The following is a 23,959-nucleotide window of genomic DNA, read 5'->3' on the forward strand; positions in this document are numbered from 1 at the left end:
CCACTCCTGTACATCGGCTAAGCAAGCATTTATGGATGGAGTGGGAACTCTCATGCCAAGTTTGAAGGATAAATCTAACTGGGTGTTCTCTACATAATAGTGGTGTGTCAGAACGGAGAGTGAGATATGCTTTTGCAGAGGCGAACACAATCTCCTGGCTTAAGAAAATACTATTGGTTTTTGAACACCCCCAAAGACTTTGACTTCCTATAGGGCCAGGGGCTAAAGTATTGGCCCCTCTATCCAAGAGGGGGGAAGAGGTGCTTTGTGGTTTGTATGGGATCTTGATGGCAGTGTTTGCCTTGGGGGCCATGGTGGTTCTCCGAGGAAAGAGATATCAGAAGCAAAATACATTTATTCACCAGGCATGACCGGGTCCTTCCCGGAATTGGATTTGGCACATTTTTTGCACAGCTCAATTTTATTGACGGGACTGAATCAGGAAAGGTGTGGTTCCTCAAGGAGAACATATTTCTCAGTCCATCCTAAACACTGGCATGGATATGGCCCTCGAGGAGTGGAGATGGGCATCCCTGCTCCAGTGTAACTGCTTGGGAGTAGAATGGGCACACCACCCATGAGATTTCCTGGGTGCTTAGCGAAGTGATATATGCAGTATCACCAGTAGTACAAAGAACAAAGTTTGTCAGCACACCAATTTCTTAAATTATGGCTCACTTTTTATTCTGCCATATCCACAAGTGATTCTGACAATTGTTTTGTGGGCTGACATCCCTTTACCAAGGGGTGTGGTTACATATTCTCCAGGGAGTGACATATGAACCAAGAGGTCTTCCAGGATCTTAAAGCACTAGGGGTTTATTATTACTATTATTTAGCATACCTCTCAACTTTTTGAGATGAGAAAGAGGGACACTTAAGCCACACCCCTGCCACACCCCTGATCATGCCCCCCGACACACCCCTAGCCATAAAGATTTCATAAGAATAATATTTTGTTTTATAATTCAAACCACACCGATCCTTTCTATCCTGGTTCATTTTACTTCATATTAACATTTTAAAATTAGTAATATATCAATTTGAAGGATGGGAATAAAGTTTAGAGTCAATCAAACACATTTTTACTAGAGAAATATATATATTTACATAGAAAGAGGGACAAAGTCCTGTAAGAGGGACAAATGAGGAGGAAAGAGGGACAGAGGGACAGGGCTCCCAAAGAGGGACTGTCCCTCCAAAAGAGAGGCAGTTGCGAGCTGTGATATAGTATTTATATAGGTTGCGATAAGCCCTTCAAAAAGCAAAGGGTTATTCTGACTTCCTGGAGTATTAGGCGGGGAAATATGAATAGATTTATACTCTTCTGAGTCTATGGTTCACCACTTGTCAGGGAGTTGGTGTCCGCTAGCCTAGATGACTCAGAGCAAATGGCCTTTTGTGCTGCTATATAAAAATGATATGGCTTGTGTAGTTTGAGTTTAGGATTTGAGTTTGGACTCTGCTGGGAGTTCATTTTTTCAATCAAGACCTCATCTGCGACTCTTTATGCTGATATGTTGTGTCTCTAAGGCATATCCACGCTACTGTGTGCAATATGTTCATTTTCTGCTGCATTCTTGGGAAACTCTGCCAGCTTTTGAACGCATAAAGGAGACAAACAACATGACATTTCAATTACTCTAATCAGCAGAAAATATATTCCAGCAATGAAGTAGCATGTGTGGCTGAGCCCCAGCACTGGCGGCGGGTTCTCCGCGTCGCATGATGTGCACGCAAGGTAACATGTCAGCCACATGCGAGCCTGGCCGTATTTACATGGCAGGATCAATCAAACGCATCACATTACCATCATCTGCTAATCATATGGAGATATGGGAACAAGAACAAAACCTCAAATGAACGCAAAGTACGCACAATGCTGAACACGTTCAGGACTGCTGACTATGACAGTCCTGTGTAATGAGGGCATTACTGCCGGCAGATGGCAGAGTCTGTAACCTGCGCTGGCAAAGTGCCCCGCTGGCAAATCTTCATCTGGTTGTATCTTCAGAAATGAAACCATAACTTCTTATAAAAGATCGATTAACGATACACTGCTCCAGACGTCCCTTCAGACTGCTTGCTCAGTTGATTGAATTAAAATCTCTTTATACAGTCAGCTTAAAGTGGGCCTGTCCTGTATTAAACAAAGTAAAATCCCTACTCCAGGAATATTTTTTTCTCCCCCTCCAGCCCTTCCATATATCCTAAAACGAAATAGATCCAGGTTCTGTCCATTGATTCCATGCACAGATGAGTCTTTATGTGCAATGTCAAAATGCCAAGCAGGTTAGCAGTGCCAGTGACATATGGTGGGAAAGGCGGTAGGTGAGAGGGTAGCAGGTGGGTCTGCTACCCTCCACACATCAATGTTACCACTAACCTGTTTTGTATTTTGATATTGCAAATACAGACTTATCTTTGCATGGAATGGACAGAGCCCGGATCTTTTCTGGAATGGAAATTGGGGAAAAGTTATATGTGTGAAAACAAGTTATTTTTACTTTACTTGAAGCTACAAAATCTCCACACACCTCATAAGGGCATGCAGATACCTACAGCTTAAAGTACCCCAGAACTGATTATTTATGAGTGGTCACCATCTGCATCCTCCAACACCCCCCTGTGGTCCCCCCGCACTACCTGAAATGCTCGACTGAGCAGAATGTTGGTTATGATTAGGGGCGGAAAGGAAGTGACAGTTTCCCTCCCCTTGCCCCTCCTTGGGTATGCCCCCTTCACTCTCCACTGATCGTTCCTGGTGTTACTACGAGACACAAACACAAAACGTAGTAGAGCTGGCAAAGATTGTGTACTAAGTTACGCTATCATTCCAAGCTCAGTGTCCCCAAGCCCACACACGTTGCAGCTCTCCTGCGCTTTGTGTGCCATTACAGTAACACCGGGAACCATCAGCGGGGAGTGAGGTACCTATGGATGGACTAAAGGAGGGGAGGGGAACTGCCACCTGTTCCCTGTCCATAATCAACGTTCTGCTCAGTCAAGTATTTCGGCTGAGCAGTGCTGGGGCCACAGGGGGTTGCTGGACAGTGCTATGACATATATCACAGCACCACTCATATAAGATGGGATTCAGAGTATGTTAATAAATACTCAGTTCAGATCATACATTGGCGGCCGCCGATCGATATTGCTTGGGCATCGTTAAAGATTCCTCCTGTTGGAGGAACCCCAGATGCCCAAGCATGACTGTTCACAATGTTTTTTACAAGCAAGCCCCGAGGACCAATTGAAGCTGATCATCATCCCTCTGCTCTCTCCATAGCAACAGAACACATCACTAGCCTCAAAGCTAGGGACGTGTCTGTACAGCATCGTTCTGTAAATTGTCTCTTAAAGGGCTAATTTCTCGATCCCCGACAGATGACAATTCTTGCATGTGTGTACTTCGCTTTAGAAAGCACAAGCTGACATATGGGCCTGTTACCTGCAGATGTAGTTGGTCTTGCAGGATTCCTGTAGGCTCAGGCAGTTCTGTTTCTCTTTCTCCTCGTAGGAGCAGGCCGGCACAATGGTTTGCCGTCTCCTCTCTGAGCAAGCAGTGTCCTTGCAGGAGCAGAACAGCATGCCGTAGCTGTGCTTGGCTGGCACCTTGTCGAAGAACTGGCGCAGGGCTTTGTGGCACTTCCTGCGGTTGCAGATCTCGTTGGATGTGCTGCTGGTGCAGGGCGTGATGTAAGCTGAGCGGTACTTTTTACACGTGTCGTCCAGGTTGCACGCCTTTGCTGCGTCTAAACAGTCATTGCCTTTGGAGATGATGGGCTCTGTAAATAAAGAGAAGCAGGATTATTTCTCATCATCAGTCACCAGGGGGGCAAATCAACAAGAGAGTCATACATTTCTAACCAGGAGCTCGTTCTAAGCACCATATCTGCCATCATTTTCAAAGAGGAATCACCTGAGATGAATGGAATGAAGAAATTTAAGCATACCTGGGGCTTCCTCCAGCTTCCTTCAGACTCATTGGTCCCTTGCTGTCGTCCTCCGCTGCCTTCTCTGCTACGGCTCTCGGTAATGCAGCCAGTCGGGCGTAGTGTGCATGCGCGGCCTGGCCATGCACATGTGCCCCTGTGGCTGGGAGCGTTCTGCGCCTGCACCGACTTGCTGAATTACCAAGAGCCATAGCGGAGAATGCAGGAGGCGGAAGAGGATGGCGAAGGATCGATCAACCTGAAGGGGGCTGGAGGAAGCCCCAGGTATGTATAAATGTCTTCCTTCCATTCATCCCAGGTACCAGGACACTTAAAGTGGGAGGAATAGGGAGGCTGCCATATTTATTTCCATTTAAACCATGCAAATTTCCTGGCTTCCCTGCTGATCCTCTGCCTCTAAAGCTAAGTACACAAACGCAAGAACTGTTGCCCATCAGGGATTGGGAAATGATCCCTCAGGCAACAATTTGAGGAACGATGCTGTACAGGCACACAGCCTTCAGGCTAGCGATGTGTTCTGTTGCTATGGACGAGGCACAGGGATTATTGGCGGATGACAGAGCGGTTCAGTCGGTGAAGTTAGCATTGCAATTGGTAAGGCTTGGGCATCGGGGGTCCAACGGGACACAGATCCCCTGATGCCAGGTTGCCTTCCTGCTCTAGTGCGATGAGGTAGAAACCCTTCGGATCCCAGCCGCTGGAGCATTCGCTGGATCATCCTTGCCACCCCCTTCTTACCCTCTGAAAAACAGTAAGTGCTGGGGGATGTGGGTGATCCAAAAATTGGACTGCAATGGGTTAAGTCCATGTATTAGGTGACCTTAGTGCTCTGTGCATGCGACTGCAATCTGCATGACCTGAGGCAGTACATTTACCAACGGTGTTCACATTATAGTTGGAAATCTTGTGGAAAGTTGCTTGGGGGGAAGGAATCTCCCCACCACATGTATAAAACAGAAAAGGGTCTTGTCAGCAGCTGCAGAACCTTCCACCCCCCTCCCAATACTGAAATCTCCCTAATTACCCCACAATCTGCAGGGCATGCAGGCGATCCAATGTTTGCTCTCATTAGTGCATAATTTGAGTAATTAGTGGATGACTTTTGCCAGCAAAGAAAAATAAACATGCAAATTGCTCAGAGAGCTTCTCTGGACAATGAGGGATAATTGAGGGCCAGGACAATCACAAAGAAAGGATCTGCAGGAGAAACTGTGTCACATACAGAACTACTCTACAAAATGTGAACTAGGAAACTTATTTAGCATATACACATTCCAAGCAGGGCTGTGTTTACCATCAGGCAGCGGTAGGCCAGCACCATAGAGGCTAATCAAGGGGGGCGGCGCCTAACATCATACATACTGCGCCTAACATCATACATACTGCGCCTAACATCATACATACTGCGTCTAACATCATACATACTGCGCCTAACATCATACATACTGCGCCTAACATCATACATTCTGTGCCTAACATCATACATACTGCGCCTAACATCATACATACTGCGCCTAACATCATACATACTGCGCCTAACATCATACATACTGCGTCTAACATCATACATACTGCGTCTAACATCATACATACTGCGCCTAACATCATACATACTGCGCCTAACATCATACATACTGCGCCTAACATCATACATACTGTGCCTAACATCATACATACTGCGTCTAACATCATACATACTGTGCCTAACATCATACATACTGCGTCTAACATCATACATACTGCGCCTAACATCATACATACTGCGCCTAACATCATACATACTGTGCCTAACATCATACATACTGCGCCTAACATCATACATACTGCGCCTAACATCATACATACTGTGCCTAACATCATACATACTGCGTCTAACATCATACATACTGTGCCTAACATCATACATACTGCGTCTAACATCATACATACTGCGCCTAACATCATACATACTGCGCCTAACATCATACATACTGCGCCTAACATCATACATACTGCGCCTAACATCATACATACTGTGCCTAACATCATACATACTGCGTCTAACATCATACATACTGCGCCTAACATCATACATACTGCGCCTAACATCATACATACTGCGCCTAACATCATACATACTGTGCCTAACATCATACATACTGCGCCTAACATCATACATACTGCGCCTAACATCATACATACTGTGCCTAACATCATACATACTGTGCCTAACATCATACATACTGCGCCTAACATCATACATACTGTGCCTAACATCATACATACTGCGTCTAACATCATACATACTGCGTCTAACATCATACATACTGCGCCTAACATCATACATACTAACCATCTCTCTTTTTCAGCGCCTGGCCTTATTTCTGAACTCAGTCCCTTCATGGCTCTTTGCAACTCGGTTGTCCCTCTTTCAGGTTTTAAGGCCCAAACTTACCGATTTTGCATGATAATCAATTTTTTTCTGTGATATCGCGCAACATTGTTTAATGAAAATGCTTTAAATGATGTTGACTGATGCACGGAAAACATAGCGAACGTTCGTTTTTGAACAACCAACCGGTCCAATTAAGTCATTGAGGAACCTTCTGATCCTCAATGACTTGCACGGGTTCACCGCAATCTTGTAAATGATCGTTTACATGATGGTTCGTTTCTGCTGTCACAAACGACTGTGGCAGATGCGGCTAGATGGGTCGGGAAAACGATCGTTCGGCTGCGGAAAACCCTGATCCATCTGGCCGCATCTGCTGGTGGGTATTCAGCTTTATGTATAGGTCTGCATAATAAGGGTTTTATTTTACATGAAACTTCTAAACTACTGCATTGATTTTTTGGGGGGATTTTTTTTAAAAGTGGGATTGTCACCATAAAAATTAAATTTCAACAGCAACTGGTCTGAGTGTATTAAGTGATAAATATACTAATCCTGCATTCAAAACTTTTTCTGCTGTTATGGAGTTATCACATACCACTGGCTCTTTAATTGCCATTGCCAAACAGTTGCATGCTGGGAGGTATTTTTATCTATAATATATTCCTCCTCTTTTCTTTAGTTACCCCTCCTTCTAATTACATAAGACAGCGCACTTCCTAGTATAGACCTCAGTGGGAGTGTCTGAGGACTCTGGGAGGAGGGCGGGTAACGAATACACAAATAGCAAGAAGAGCAAAAAAAGTGAGAAAGGAAATTATGTCAGGAGGTCAGAGGGAACAAAGATGAAAACTGCCTAGAATAGGATTATCTGCTTTTCCTGGACAGTGCAGTACATCTGTTATAAAAGTAAAACTAGTATTTATCTACTTATACATGTGGTTTTTTTCTAGGTTGGCATGGGTGTCACTTGTTCTTTAAAATGCGGTGTGTTCAGTGATGCCTCTCCCTATCACTGCAAACCCCTACTCAGGGAGCGATTTCTGGAAAGGCCACAAAGGCTCGAGCTTTGGGTGACAGCTGTTCAAGGGGCGTCTGGACATGAAAGAGGGATTGCTGCAAATGGAGTATGGAAACTGCAAATAAGAAGCAACACATGGACATAGGGAGCTGCTGCTGCTCAAAGGGATCTGTATAGAACTGAAGGGGCTGCTGTACAAGAAGGTTAGACATGGAAGATGGGGCTGCATAAGGAATAGGTAGGGGTGCTGCACATGGAAGAGGAGCCACAAGAAAGTTGCTTTAGGGGTGGAAAAACTGTAAGTCCGGCCTTGCCCCTACTACTGCTAATTTCTATGTGAGAGCTTCACTCACATATCTGTGATCTGTAGTCAGGTCTGATCGGCACTGTCTGTACATATTTCAAAGGGAACATGCAGATTGTTACAGATGTCCATTATTTTTAGTAACAAGTGTTTCTTTATGAAGGTGAACTTGGCCTATAAAACGATGACAGGTTCCCTTAGTGGAGTGACAGGAACAGGGAAGGTCTATCACTTTTGGAAAGGTTCATTTATCATAAAATAAAAGTATTTATCTTGACGTGGCGAGCTCAGTGCCTGTCATGACCGTCTTCATTCATCATGGCTGATGTTCATGACATCACAGTTTAATGTGCTTTCCTGGAAGCTGACCTCAGCCGTGGACGCCTCGCACCCTGACACCTGACAAATCGCGTCTGGACCGAACGTGTGTCACTGTCACTGGATCGGGGAATGGAGCCACTGTGATTAAAGAGGACTGGTCAGATTCTTAGAAACAAAACTATCAATCACAGAGTTTCACATGAGCATTGTTTCTGTGGCAACGTAGCTACCAATCCGCATTTACAAATGTTCTGTAGTTTCTTTAAAAAAAAAGTTTTTCTTTATTTGTTATACGTATGGAAAGGATAAAATGAACAATTGTATTACCGGTAATCCTGCTTCTGGGTAATTTGAATTAGAAACATTCAATTCTCCAGCAGCACAGAGTACATTAGGAGATAATGTAATTAAATATTGTTGACTGCACTCAGAGCCAGTGATGGTCAATAAATGGTGGGCGATTTGGCTATACGGTGTTTGGCGTCACCATATCAATCATAAGTCAAAATAAATACCCTGCACTCCACTTCAAATTTAGGCTACACTTTAAAGTGGACCTGAACTCTTGAACAGGACACAAGGAAAGCAGAAAGAAATGCACCCTGTGTGTTTTTAGAGAGAAGAGCCTTTCTAATTCCCCCTCAATTGTACGTAATCACAAGTGTAATTTGATCTCTCAGCTGTGTCAGCACAGACATTCAGTATTCCTTGGCAGACACAGCTAATGCTAATATGTAAACACTGGATATTAACCCTTTATCTGCTTCCATGAAAGCAGGAAGTAGCAGATTTATTGCAGGAGTTCTGTAAGCTGTAACAAAGAAATGTTTTTTAGGTCAGGTTTGTTTTAAAGTGAACCTGAGCCGAAGCTCGGGGCAAAAAATAAATATTTACCTAAGATGACGGATGCCTCTGGATTCTGTAGACTAACGATAGATGGGTTTTTACCACTCTGAAATGTGATTGCAGCTCCTTTATAAGCCAATTGGCTTATGGCGTTTGAGAAGGGGTCTCTGACCTGAAACAGCGGTCTGTCACTGCTGCGTACTTCTTATATGAAGTAAACAAACTATAAACTTATATTTCAGAGTGGTGCCAACCCATCTATCATTTAACTGTTGTGTACCCCTTGAGATTTGGGGGAGAGGTCTAGGTACACTAATTCTTGCTACGCGGTGCTCCTTCTAGATCCTATAGAGGCTTTTCCTCGCTTCTGCTGATATGCATGCGCAGAAGACCCAGACTGGTCCTGACTGAGCCAGTTACCAGGCTGATTGTGGCTGAATGGGAGACCGCAGGAGGATGGCGAGGGACACACACGTGCTTATGGGGCTGGAGTAAGCCCCGGGTAAGTTTTAAATCTTTAGCTAGCGACGTCTCTGGTTTACTTTAAAATCAAGGCCATGCTACTCTTTTGGCAGGAGAACGGCAATGTGTACGCATTACAAAGTCTATACTATTCCCCCTCCGAGTCATAGCAATTCGGAGGGAGAAGTCATTTAAGGTCCAGCAATCACTGGAACCCCAAATTGCCCATGTGCGAGCCATGCAATATAGAATTACTGCCATAGCCGTGCCAAACTATGGCAGCCTGCGCACAGTGCTGAATCCTCATGCTTCACACGGCCATGCCAGGCCTGTGCAGAACAGCAACACCTGAGCAGTCCATGTCCACAAGCGGCTCCGCCTTATTGGGCAGGCTCAGTACAGCCGCCTTGTGCTTTAAGAGGACCGTGACCCCAATCAGATTTCCAACCTTGTGTTAGTCATTTTCTGGCGGTCCACGCTCAGTGACAGGGAACTGGACAACGACGTGGGGAGCCTCAATGGGATCCGGAGGCGTCCCTCTTCTTACGCTAGTAGATGCCTTCATACCCAAGGTTCGCCTTGGGTACACTTTAAGCCAATGGCTCCCAATCCGGAGCTCCGGCACTTATAGAAGAATGTGCCCTGTGTGAATTAAGCTGTTGTTATTTGCTCGGGGCACCTCACTCTCTGAGTGCTGTAGCTCCTGACTGGGACCCATGGCTTAAAGTGGACCTGAACTCTTGCACAGGACAGAAGGAAAACATAGAGAAACGTACCCGTATATAGTGAGTTTAGCCTCATTTAGTCTAATTACCCCTCATCTGTGACTCATCCAGAGTTGTAATTTGAATCTCTCTCAAGGCAAAGCAGCTAATTTGTAAACACAGGTTGTTAACTCTATGGGCCTGATTCACTAAGACAACTAGCATGCCTTATCCAAGTTAACACGCCTTATCAGAGTATCATAGCGAGTGCTACGAACTTATGCCTGCTAATTGGCAAAGATGGGAGCTCCACTCGTCCTGCCCTGAACCCCTGCAGGTTTGTAGCGCTCGCTATGGTACTCTGATAAGGTGTGTTATCTCTAATAAGGCATGCTAGTTGTCTTAGTGAATCAAGCCCTTTGTCTGCTTCCATGAAAGCAGAAAGTAGACAAACTGCAGATTTATTACAGGATTTGTATCAGCTGTAACAAAGAAATGTTTATTATGCTATTGCTTATCTGTTAGAGCAGAGGGGAAGTTCTGAGTCCAGGTCCTCTTTAACACTTTAGCCTACTTTGAGGAAGAGCACAGGCCATTTATTTATTTTGACTGAGGATCAGGATAAGGAACAAAGTTCTCCGGCAGAACAGAGTATTTGAGAAACTGTTAAGCTTCTAAATCAGAGGCTTGTTAAGACAAGACAAATAACATTTATATTGCGCTTTTCTCCTTGCGGACTCAAAGCGCCAGAGCAGAGCAGCAGCCACTAGGGCGCGCTCTATTGGCAGTAGCAGTGTAAGGGAGACTTGCCAAAGGTCTCCTACTGAATTAGTGCTGGCTTACTGAACAGGCAGAGACGAGATTCGAACCCTGGTCTCCTGTTAACAAGCTGAGCCACCTCATTTGGCATCCTCACTGTGTTTTTTGTTGCTGCAAAGGATGCTGGGAATATCCAGCCACATTATTTTTCTGCCTGCAGGAAGACACAGTCTTTAGTAGCCGCAGTCTTTTTCTATTGATTAAAGAGGCGAAGCTTAAGTTTAAGTCTGAGGCTGGGAAAAGTAAAAGGCTTCGGCCAGAGGTCACAGGGATATTGATAATGGAGTCTGACCACAAAGTGTCTTCTTCCTCCCCATCTCTCTTTGCTCACTGTACCTACAGAGCCAGCCTTGTATTCAATATTCTCCATTACACAGTAATGAATTTTCTGCTCTTATTGTGAGGCTTGTTGTGCATTAACCAGCACAGCGCCCCCCTGGGGGATGGATCATTGTGGAGGAAGGCTGAGTGTTACACAAAGCTTCTTGTTAAATATTTTAAATGAAAAGCTTTCGTATAACACACAACAATACCGATCTCGCAAGCTCTTTACATTCTGCCATTTTGTGTGTTGCAATCTATACAGCCCCCAGTGTGGGGACTTGTGCTGCCTGGGGGATGGGAGGGCACTGGAACCACTGAATACTCCTCTGCACAGAGCGCTGTGACTTCTGAACACACTAAAGGTGCGTACACACATGCGACTATAGTCGTTTGTAACGATCGTTCCCCGATCTTTACCAACGACGATCGTTACAAAAAACGAACCAACGACTATTAAGGCAAACGACGAACGAGGCAAATCGCTACAAAACAAAGTTCTGTCTTGGCGGATTTTTACCACCGACGATCGTTAGCAAAAGTGGCACATCGTTGGAAACGATCGTTCGTACCAGGCTGGACATGCGCATTTCACTTTTTCTCCAAGGAACTTTACAATTTTATGCGCAGGCGCATTAAGTGCTTTTACGTGGTGTAACGTTCGTTCTAACGATGTGATCGTTACATACTTTTTACAACTAACTTTACTTCGGTCGTTCTTTCGTCAATTAAAAGATCGTTCGTCGTTGACAACGAACGATCGTTGTCGCATGTGTGTACGTAGCATTAGGATCATATGGCTTCCTTTACCCTTTCCAATTCTTTTTACCGATCACCCACATTCCCCTCAGCACTTAAAGGGACACTGTTGGGGGGTCAGGGGAAAATGAGTTGAACTTATGCTTCTAATGGTCCCCCGCAGACATCCTGTGCCCATGCAGCCACTCACCGATGCTCCGGCCCCGCCTCCAGTTCACTTCTGGAATTTCAGACTTTAAAGTCTGAAAACGACTGCGCCTGCGTTGCCGTGTCCTCGATCCCGCTGATGTCACCAGGAGCACACTGCGCAGGCCCAGTATAGTCTGGGTCTGCGCAGTACGCTCCTGGTGACATCAGCGGGATTGAGGACACGGCAACGCAGGCGCAGTGGTTTTCAGACTTTAAAGTCTGAAATTTCAGAAGTGAAGTGGAGGCGGGGCCGGAGCATTGGTGAGTGGCTGCGCGGGCACAGGATGTCTGCGGGGGACCGTTAGAAGCCCTGGGTAAGTTCAGCTCATTTTCCCCCGACCCCCCTACAGTGTCCCTTTAAAGTGACACTGAAGTGAAAGAAAACCTTATGATGTAATGATTTGTATGTGTAGTACTGATAATGAATAGAGCATTAGTAGCAAAGAAACTACTGTAGTATCATATTTTCATTTTTAGATATGTAACTTTTCTTTTCTTGCATAATTGCATAATTCTGTCATATTTGCAAGTACAAGCCACACACTATATTTTAAACTATAAAACAAGCAAAGCTAATGACCCTTTCAACTTCCCTGCAGTAAAATCTGTCTCTGACTGTTTAATTGATATATAAGTACTCCAGAAAACAGTGACCCAAGTTTTGGAGAGCTCAGAGAGGCACTTTTGCATAGATAACAACTGAAGTTTCTTAACTCTTCCTGTACTGGAAACAATATGAGACTTTTTCTTTGCTTCTATTTCTTAGCTGTATTATACATACAATTCATTATCTCATAAGTTTATTTTCACTTCAGATTCCCTTTAAAGTGTACATGAGATGAAAATAAAAATATACATACCTGTGGCTTCCTCCAGCTCCCTTGAGGCTGATCGGTTCCTCGCTGTCTTCCCCACACCCCCTGGATCCTTCGCTAGCTGTCCCGGTAATTCCTCCACTTAACGTTAACTCCCCATCCAGTGGCGTAGCTCCCTAGCAAAACGTTCATGGGGCCCTCAGATGTAGGCACTCTTTAGCTGTGCCACCTGCCCCTACCCAATGAATATGAGTTAAATGGCAATTTTAAATTCTTGTGCAATCTGCACTGCACATAGTTCATGGGCACTAAAAAGGTGGCGGAATACAAGAAAGTTTATAGTGAACACATCAACTATCCCCTGGGCCCCCACTGCTCCTGGACGGTGGACCCAATAGCAACTGCTATAGCTCGTTACATCCTTGCCCCCATTGTGCTCCTGTAGGCGTGAGCGTTCTGCGCCTGCACCATCTTCTAGCCTTCCTGTGGCTCCTGGAGGCTTGCCGATGTCCGTGTATGGCTGCCGGCATGTCACATGACCCGATCTCGGTCAGGTGACACCCCGGGAGCCGTACACAGAGGATGCAGGAAAGCCGCTGGGGGCTAAAGGAAGGCTAAAAGACATTGCTAGATGCTCAGTGAGTATTTTACGATGCATGGGGGAGATCGAGGGGAGTTTTGTGCTTTTTTGGCACTCAAGGACATGTATCCGGCATCGATTATCAACACAAACAAAACGGGCAAGCACCATCCACTCAACCAAAAATATGGGTAAATACTAGAGCGTGCAGAAAGGAACCAAAAATACCCAGTCGAAGCTGCGCATTTAGGCAGCGAATCGCGACGGCGTCCGTGGGGCACCACATTCCCTTGCCTGCTCGTCCTCCTTCCAGGTAAGCTCTTACTTCGTCTTGGTTCTGCACTTCCCAGCACTTTACCGTCTGTTTACTTGCTTCAATTGTTTGCACTATTGTCTTATGTATGTTCTTTGGATGGGTGGGATCTTTTCTCTCTCTCATCCTCATTCTAGCACCATGCACTTTACTTATATTGTCATTTTTTTGCACATTTTTGGCTAATAGCTTGTCAGGGGTCTTTTGACTGTTGTCACACATACTTACCTATCATCCATGTTATTATTTAGGAGGTTCTTTGCAGGCATTGTGATTATATGGTATTACTCAGTACGTGTATTATGATTATTATGTGCCCCTTGATCTATTGTTTTTAGTGTTTTTATACTTTGTATACTGAATAAAGTTTGTTGATTATTCATTATTGGATTGAGTGGTGCGGTCTTTAGGGAACTACTTTTCTCCATGTATCCGGCATCGGGCTATCCCCGCCGGTGCAGGACACTGGGGACTCTGCTGTACATTCAGAAAAAAAATGTGTGTAGGATACTTAGTTGTTGAGCCCACAGATTTGAGAACCCAGCTCTGCACTCAGCAGGGGAAAGCATTCTATGCCAGCAATGATGACACACACACATGCCCGCTGTCTGGAGACAGGTGGGCAGAGAGGAAGAGTAGCAGATTGCTCCTCACATCTCCTGGCACTGGATCAATCACATTACAGATAGAAAGATTTAGTGATAGAAGGAAAGAAAACTTTAGTGATTCTGGATTATGATGTTATCATTGATGGCTCAGTCCTGATTAATTACTAGCTGATGGCCCGTTGTTGCCCGGGTATGTATTTGGCTTGTGTTGGCTGTGCCCACTTTTTCCCTAACACACAATTACTCAATTACTCAATGACCTAGTTTGTGCGCTTTGCGGTCTTTGCCCTCAATTATTTGCATTGCAATGAAACAAATCTGATTGTACTACGTGTGTGCCAAATTTCATTCAAATCCTTTCAGCCATTGTTGCATGATTGAGTAACAAACATCCAAACTTTCGCATTTACAATATTAGTGAGATGAGATCTGCATGTATATCTATATATCCCGTTGCTGAAGCCAAGGTAAAAATGTTTCCCTAGCCCTGTGCAGGGTTTGTGATTACCTCTTGAGAAGCCTCATCATTAGTCATTAGCTTATGTCAAATAAATCACTTTTAAAGTGCCTGGTCAGGAGCCACTACAAGGGGTTCACGTTTACAGTGGCAGTGAAGCATACTTTCAATGGCAATGTATGCTTCACTGTATGCATCTCAATGCGCCGCATCGCATTTGTAACGTTCGGCAATGTCATGTTGAGATTATATTGTGATGCAGTGTGCATAGTGCGCAAGGAACCTATCAGTATTGTAGGGATTAGATTGTGAGCTCCTCTGTCTGAGGGACAGTTAAGGTGGCCCTACATTATGCGACTTGGTGGCTGATCGACCATCCGATTTGATTATTAAAATCGAATTGGATGAAAATCAGTACTGCCAAGTGCATGCCCAACCGACAATGCGACCAATTTCAGGACAAAAAGATGTTGGGCCGACTTGCTTGAATGGGTGCACGGTGGGAACGGTGTGTAATTTTGCAAGGATTTACGAATGAGAGAAAACCCCCCGCATTGCCCCCCCCCAATGAAAAATGTTCACCCGGTGCCGCGTGCAAGGTATACATTACCTGTCCGCAGCCTGCGTTTGTCCCTCTGCTGCTCCGGGCGCATTCTGCTGTCCATACACGCGCGTCCCAAGTCGTTTTCTAGTAAGGACGTGCCTGTGACATCACACCTGTGCCCTTACTTGGAAACCATGTGGGGCGTTTGTGAATGCAGAACGGAGGAATCCCGGAAGCCAGCGGGAGACAAGCGCAGGACGCGGACAAGTAATGTATACTTTACTTTTTCAATAGGGGACAGCGTCGCAATGAGGTGGACCGATGCCGCGCACAAGGCCGATTCTGGATCGATTTCAGCATGAATTTGATTGGGAATCCGCCTGCGGTGTATGGGAAGCTGACAGATCTCTCTCTAATCAGACTCGATCAGAGAGAGATTTGTCTCTTGGTCAAATCTGCCCATACATTGATAGATGTATGACTACCTTTAGTGGCCTGACTATGTACTCTGTAAAGTGCTTTCGGAAGATTACGTCAATGCCATATAAGTGCATCAGAATAAAAAGACAACAATACTATCTAAAAAGATCTAAAAAAAATGGCTAAAGTCCGCCAGAAAAAAAACGGATTCCTCATTACACGACAGAAAATGTAGATTAAACACTTTTGGAAAGTTAATTTAAACTCACTCCAAGACTTGTACAGTGTTTTCAGAAGCAGAAATGCTGTTTTCAGCAATATTTCAAAGCATATTATAAGCTAAGGAAAAACTGCATTCAAAGATGAATTGCAAGAACTGATATAACTAAGAGAATGCTTTTATATGAAGCAATTTATAAGTAGCCTATCCTCACTTGATCTCATGTTTGCCTTGTTGTTTATTGTGGTAGAAATGACGTAATGAATAAAACTGCTTACTTTTTTACAATATACATCTATAATTTATTTAGACAAAGTGTTTGCCCCATTGTGAAATCTTTCCTCACCCCGATTTACATTCTGAAAATTATCACTAGTGGCAACATCTTTAGGCAAGCTCTGTGGAATGTTTGTTTACTGAAAGTTCTGAAGCCAGTGGAAAATATACCTGGTCTTTCAGAATGCTCTTGGAGGAGAATTCTGCATAGCTAAACAGCCTAGGCAAAGCATTGCTGGGAGGTGGGGCTACATACCAATATTCAGCAATATATATTGTAGATATGGGAAGTGTTTCTGATGCTGAAACCAGGAAAATGACCGTAAAAGTGGGTACCTTGAATCATTTTCTGCAATCTACTACTTGTCGCTACAGTGCCTCTTTAATAACCAGTGATGATCAATGGGGTGCAAATACTTGCAAACTGATTATGAAATTTGATTGATCCATTTTCAAGCTGCTTAAAGGGAGCCCGAGGCAGTGCGGGGGGGGGGGGGGGGAAATGGGTCACAGAGGCATGTTCTCTGTCTCATGACATGCCTCTGTGATGCCCCCACCGCCGCTCTCTGCCCCCCCCCCCCCTTGCGCAAGATTAGCAACAATATGTGTTGCTATCTCAGAGAATAATGGGTAGAGAGGGATTTCCTGTTCAAAACACCCACCAGGGAGGTTCCTGCAGGCTTTCTCTCTCCCTGGCCACGCCCCCGCCTTCTGTGTGCACTGGGAGACAGAGAAAGTGAAAGTAGGGCAGTGCAGGCCTCAGGAGCGGCAGAGAGCGGCGTGTATGGCGGCTACCTGATCCCCCCTTCCCGATCAGGTAGCCTAGGTTTTGTTTTATTACATGAGCCCACTTCGTGCTCTCTTTAAATTTGCACAATTTAAAGGGTTATGTCCGCCTCTAATCTCCTCTGAGATAAAAGTGTTCACATTAGGAGGTTACAGCAATGTCACTGTCCTATCCACAGCACTATACCAGAGAGTGAAAACAGTCGTTATCATCTCAACATAAGGTGTGCAGGCAAAAGAGAAGTGTGAAATAGTCTTTCTGAAGAGCATCAATAACTTCTGTTTTGATTTGCCTGCAAGCATTCCTAAGTTAAAGCAGACCTGATCTCAGAACTTCCTCTCTGCTCTAAAAGATAAGCAACAGCATAATGACCTTTCAAGAAAAAAACATTTCTTTATTACATCCTGCAATAAATGTTCAATGTGTCAACTTTCTGCTTTCATGTAAGCAGACATAGGGTTAACATCCTGTGCTCACAAATTAGCTGATCTGCTGAGGCAGTCATCTGACACAGCCGAGAGATGAAATTACACTTTTGATTAGTCACAGATGAGGGGGAATTAGATAGGCTAAACTCTACTTCAATACATCTTTAAGTCTTTCCTTAATGCCTTTGGCTATGCTGCTTCAGGTAAAGTAATTAAAATCTTGAAGCATCGACACCTACTATAGCTAGCCATCAGCATCAGCAATGTGCTCCGTGCTTTCTTATAGCATTGTGCTGAGACGAGACGTCTTAGGGCCAGAAACCTTGTCTGTCTGCTGTCCGTGGTGCTGATGCTGTATTAATCTATACGGAATCAGCACTGCAGAAGGAGATATCTTTTAATAAGGAAAAACAAACTCCCAACGGTTGCCCTGAGCAACTTGAAATCCTTTAAAAAAGATTTATCTTCCTGTGAAAAGTTTGTGTGTCTTGGCTTGAGTTTAAAGGCCCTTCCGGAATGTGCTTCTGCAGCTCTGATTATGTTGAGGAAGATAACAGGCGTGCAGCATCTGTCCTTTCTTGCGGTGATTTTATTATCTTTGGATCCTTCAGTCAAGCAATCTCTCTAATTGTCTCTTCCACTAATTCCCAGGTATTAAACTGGCAAGTGCAGCAGTCATGAATGATTAAAAATCGTGTTCTCGTTTTTAACGCCGAACCCTCCATGGAATTTCTGAAACTTATCAAATAAACTTTCCTTCTGTAAACCCCACATAACTAAAGAGCTTTTAGCCAGCGACAATAGAAAGCTTTTCAGAGGTCTCTGGTGACAGCCTGTGTGAAACAAAATGCTTTGTTTATAAGCTTTTTTTAACAATGTGTGTCAGCGTCAGGGCTAGAGCTGTACCATGTAGGTGGGATCCACTTGTAACTATTTACAATGAAGGAATGATTTACTGTTTGTTTCTGCGCTGCTTACAAATACACAGATCATATGAGAATATATAGATATAGATAGATACAGAGAAGGATCTGAAAAAAAAGAGCAGACTTTTTCCGTACTTGGATGCCACCCCCCCCCCCCCCCCTCCTTCAGAATGAGCTATTCCTGGCTGCAAACTCTGTTTACGTTGCATGAGGCAGAAAGAGAAAGAGAGACAGACACAGGAACACACATAGCTGCAGCTGATGAGTTATTTACACACATTTGAAGCTATATTTCTGCTTTCTATTATTCTATCATTTCCTTCTATCATTTCTATCAGATTCCAGTCACTGTATTACAGCCAGTGAAGATTGTATTTTTCTGTATGCTGGGTGTTCTGGACACAGTTCGCCATAGTAATGCCCATAGTGAAAACTATTCTCTGTAAATGTCATATTTTCTTCACATAAAAAATGAAAACATAAACAAAGCATTTATATTGCTATTTCCTAGTAATTACTGGAAATATATGTGGCATTTAGAATTTTAGTTAACTTTGATAGTTGTCCTTTAAGATGTGGCTATCATGCAAATTTACACAGATTTGAACCTGAGCCATTCAAATAGTGGCTGCTGGTTAATTAAAGTACACATGAAGTGAGTGGGATATGGGGTCTGCCATGTTTATTTCCTTGAGTATAATACCAGTTGCCTGGCAGTGCTTCTGATCTTTCATGCATCAGAAGTGTCTGAATCACACACCTGAAACATGCATGCAGCTAATCCAGTCAGAGTATTAGAGGCAGAAGATCAGCAGGACATCCAGTGAATTTGTATTGTTTATAGAGACACTGAAGTGAAAAAAATGATATAATGAATTGGTTGTGTAGTACGGATAATTACTAGAACATTAGTAGCGAAGAAAATATTCTCATTTTTATTTTCAGTTATATTGTTTTTTTTTATAACTTACATCATTCTCTAATATTTGCAGTTTACACACTACTCAGCATTCTAAATGATTTTACAGAGCAGGCTAGTGAACTTTTGAACTGTTCTCTGCAGGAAAAAACAATACAGTGCCAGACACTTGAGATAGTAAGCTACAGAAGACAGAGCTCTCTGCAAAGTCATGGAGCTCAATGGCTTTTTTGCATAGATAACTGGAATTTCTTAACTCTTCCTGTACTGGAAACAATATTAGACTTATGTCTCTGCCCCTAATGTTTTATTTCTTAGCTGTACTACCCATACAAATCATTATATCATTTTTTTTTTTTGCGTCAGTGTCTAATATGTGGCCTTCATATCCCTCTCACTCCAGATGTGCTTTAACCAGTTGACAGGCTAACAGATTAGCAGCTTTTAGGTTTGAGGACATTTGAAAAGAAAGGAATAGAGATGGAGCCATTTTCACAAATTATATTTTCCTGACTTTCAGGCTAGTCATGCATGCCTCAGGGTGAGTTCACACTATGGGCTTGATTCACTAAACCGTGATAACTCATATCATGGCCACGCCAGCGTGTTCACACGCGTTTTAGCATGCAATCGTGAATTTTCACGCGTAAATATTCACGATTGCGTGCGAAAATGCGCGCAAAACTGGTAGCGCGGCCGTGATAGGAGTTATCACGGTTTAGTGAATCAATCCCAATGTGCGTTGCTGTGTGGTGTCTGTTACTGCATATGACGCACTGACAATCAGGGACGGATTTACCATAAGGCACTGTAGGCACGTGCCCACAGGCGCCTGATGATGGAAAGGCGGCTCCCTCCCTCATTACCTATTTAGAGTCCTAATCAGAGAAAAAACGAGAGGTTGCTCAACCTGCTCTCAGCATTCCACTGATGAGATCTCCCTTCAGTCTGGGCACCTCTAGCTACTCAATACTGAGGTTCTTCTAGCTATCTAATACTAAAGGGCACCTGTAGCTACCTGGCATGGTAAGTATGGTGACCCATGATTTGTAGTTATGCCCCTGGTTGTGTGTTGAGTTATTTTGTTGGGACAGCAAATTTACACTATTGCACAAGCTGTACACTGACTACTTTACGTTGTCCCATGAAAAGATATAATGAAGTACGGTATTTACATTAATGGGAGAGGTGTAGTCGCTTTTGTGAGATACTGTACATGACCGTCGCTGACCACTGTCCAGGCCACTTGCTGTAGCGATAACAATTACTTCAGGTGATGAATAATTACAGCATGAGGCATGCCACTGCTGAAGCCAAAATATCACCAAGACGGTTATGCAACTGGCATTTCTTAAAAGGGAAAATATAGCAATCCCCTGTTCCTCTCACTTCAAGCTTCCTTTATCTGCATGTTTCAATCTCTGCAGGTCAAAAAACATTGCGGCCTGCGGCTAATGGGTGATTTGGGCGCCCCGTAGGCACTAATGCAAATATCGTCAGAAAATTCGGCACATGGTAATTATCGTTTTGAAAATTACACTATAGATTTTGAAATTTTTTATTGTACTCAAAATTTGAAAGTTATAGTTTTTCACGTTTTTGAATGTTACTAATTAGAAATTGTTCATTTTTGAAAGTTATCATTTTGAAACATATAATTTTCAACATTATAAGGTTAGGGGAGGGGGGTTTTAGGGTTAGGAGTGATGAAGGGGGGTTTTAGGGTTAGGCATCAAGAAGGGGGTGGGGGTTTAGGGTAAGGGATCAGGAAGGGAGGGTTCTATGTGAGAGTAGGGTTAGGTTAAAGGAGTACTGTAGGGGGATTGGGGAAAAAAGTTGAACTTACCTGGAGCTTCTAATGGTCCACCGCAGACATCTTGTGCCTGCGCAGCCACTCACCGATGCTCCGGTCCCCGCCTCCGGTTCACTTTCGGAATTTGCGACTTTAAAGTTGGAAAACCACTGCGTGGCCGCACTCTTGCGCCCACTGAAGGCCCCTAGGAGTGTATTGAGCAGGCCCAGTATGGTCTGCGCCTGCGCAGTACGCTCTTGGTGACCTCAGCGGGAGTGAGAACATGGCTGCCCAGGCGCAGTGGTTTTCCGACTTAAAAGTCGGAAATTCCAGAAGTGAATCGGAGGCGGGGACCGGAGCATCAGTGAATGGCTGCGCGGGCACAGGATGTCTGCGGTGGACCATTACAAGCCCCAGGTAAGTTCAACTCTTTTTCCCCCTACCCCCCTACAGTGGTCCTTTAAGTTGTAGTAAAATATCACCAATATACACCGATATTTGTTATGATAATTTATACTATTTACACTTTAAAAATGAAAAATATTGGAAGATATTAATAATAATTTTATAAACGGGTGCCCATTTTTCCTCACACCCAGGGCCGGGCCGAGGCATAGGCTGGAGAGGCTCCAGCCTCAGGGCGCAGTGTAGGAGGGGGCGCACAATTCATTCAGCTGTCATTTCTAATTGTGTTTGAAGCAGAAAGAAATAAGAAATGGGAATACATGGCAGTGACTGCAAGCCAGATAACTAGATATTAAGGTGTTGGGGAGGTTGTGGGCCCTGTGGCGCCTCTTAGTCTAATAGCAATCAGTGTGTGATGGCTGGGGTGACAGGGATGGAGGGGCGCACTTTGGTGTCTCAGCCTTGGGTGCTGGAGGACCTTGTCCCGGCTCTGCTCACACCCTTTTTTCATGTACACAAGAAACTGCAAGATAAATTACTCACATGCTCCTCACTCGGTACCGTAAGTGACTAGGAGGATTTTTTCTTTCTTTTGTTTTACAGCTAAAATGGAGGCGCCCTTTAAAATGTTCCTACCCCTTCAGTTTTTCTAAAAGCTCGGCAAACACAAGGCTGCTGCAAGGCCTCTGTAATAGGTGACCATGGCCCTGTGCAGTTTACAAGTCCCCTTTAATATATGGAAGCAGCTTGTGCTAATAGCTTGGCCGTCTCACGTTGCCTCCTCAGGTATCGGAATGAAATGTCTCGCGTGCCGCCGCAGAGGGAGCCGGTGCCACGCTGTGATTAATAGAGCTGTTTGAGCAGGTGCAGTCATTAAGTTTTCAATTAACCTCTGCCACGTTCCACACCTAGATAACCACTGCAGCTGAGCCGACTCCCCCGCGACGGCTCACATAGAGGCCCTTACATTGCGCCGCGAGGCAGAGGACAGGTAGAAGGCTAATGCAGGTATAGATCAGTGCCAGGGCCTGCAGACTATCCCCAGCATGCTGCATATGGAATGTTATTCCAGACATGGCGCAATAAGCATTTCTGACAGGTACCCTTATATGACCACAACATCATGCTCTCCAGGGCAGCATTATTAATATTATGCAAGTATATTATATAGTGCTGACATTTACTGCAGCACTTTACGGAATACATAGTTATGTTGCTAAGTATCCCTCAGAGGAGCTCACACTTTAATCCCTGCCATGGTCAAAGTCTAAAGTTCTCCCCATATTCTAAAGCCTCATACACATGTACAAGTAGAGATAATCTATTGGGGCGACAGTTCAGGGCTGATTGCTGTACAGATGCACCACTAGCCTAGAGACTAGTGGCGCTTCTGCTATTGAATATTTAAAAGGTGAATTGCAGGGACCCGAAAGGGAACAAAGAGGCAAGCAGTGGCATTACTAAGCAACTTGGGGCCACAGTGCATGTTTTAAATTTGGTCCCTGAAGCATTCTATACATAATCATTCATATGGCGCAACTAAATCTGCCAAGGACATCCAGAGCTGGGACAAGGTCCTCCAGCACCCAAGGCTGAGACACCATAGTGCGCCCCTCCATCCCTCCCACCCAGCTGTCATAAACTGATTGCTATTAGACTAAGAGGCGTCCTAGGGCCCGCAACCCCCCAATTTCTAGTTATCTGGCTTGCAGTCACTGCCATGCATCCCCTTTTCTTATTTCTCTCTGCTTCAAACACAATAGGGGAAGGATAGCTGAGTGAGGGCTTGATCACACTGAGATTATTTAAAGCGCTCACAAAAATGCTCAGAGCTTGCGATTTATAATGGGAACATAGCCTGAGTTGTGCGCCCCCTCCTATACTGCGCCCTGAGGCTGGAGCCTCTCTTGCCTCTGCTTCGGCCCGGCGCTGAGAACATCCACAATATGAGAGGCATGGGGGGTAAATGTTTGTTAATGATTTCTACTATTCAATGCAAATATAGAAGATCATTATAGCTCCATTGAAGGGCTAATACTATGGTTGAGGGTGGGCCCATAGTAGGCCCCTGTGGTTCAAGTGGCATTGTCAGCATCCCATATTGCTATGCCACTGGAGGTAAGAAGGGTGCTATGATGTACAGTATGTTACAACATGACCTCACATACATGCATGTCTGCACATGACCACTCTCAGTTCAGGTTTGATGATCCTGTGCCTAAAGCAGCCTCGGCTGTTTTTGGCTGACAGAAGTTGATTCCAACATGCTACATTCTGCAATAGGTTGGGTATTCTGTAATGACTGGTTATCTCACTTACTGTGGCCTTTCTGTCAGCTTTAACTAGTCTGGCCATTCTCTGACCCTCAACAATGCTTTCTTGTCCACAGAACTGTC

At 44.4% G+C, this 23,959-nt stretch overlaps 1 protein-coding gene across 1 annotated transcript in view; it reads right to left on the reverse strand.

The window, feature by feature from the left end:
• The window catches only part of GFRA1 (GDNF family receptor alpha 1), a 304,386-nt gene that overhangs the window by 99,578 nt on the left and 180,849 nt on the right, over positions 1-23,959 (reverse strand). The window contains exon 4 of the mRNA XM_068257931.1: positions 3,452-3,788. Within this exon, the coding sequence (XP_068114032.1) occupies positions 3,452-3,788 (337 nt within the window). The remainder of the gene's footprint in view (positions 1-3,451; positions 3,789-23,959) is intronic.

Source organism: Hyperolius riggenbachi, chromosome 10 (genome assembly GCF_040937935.1).
Source record: "Hyperolius riggenbachi isolate aHypRig1 chromosome 10, aHypRig1.pri, whole genome shotgun sequence".
In the NCBI taxonomy this organism is placed as follows: Eukaryota; Metazoa; Chordata; class Amphibia; order Anura; family Hyperoliidae; genus Hyperolius; species Hyperolius riggenbachi.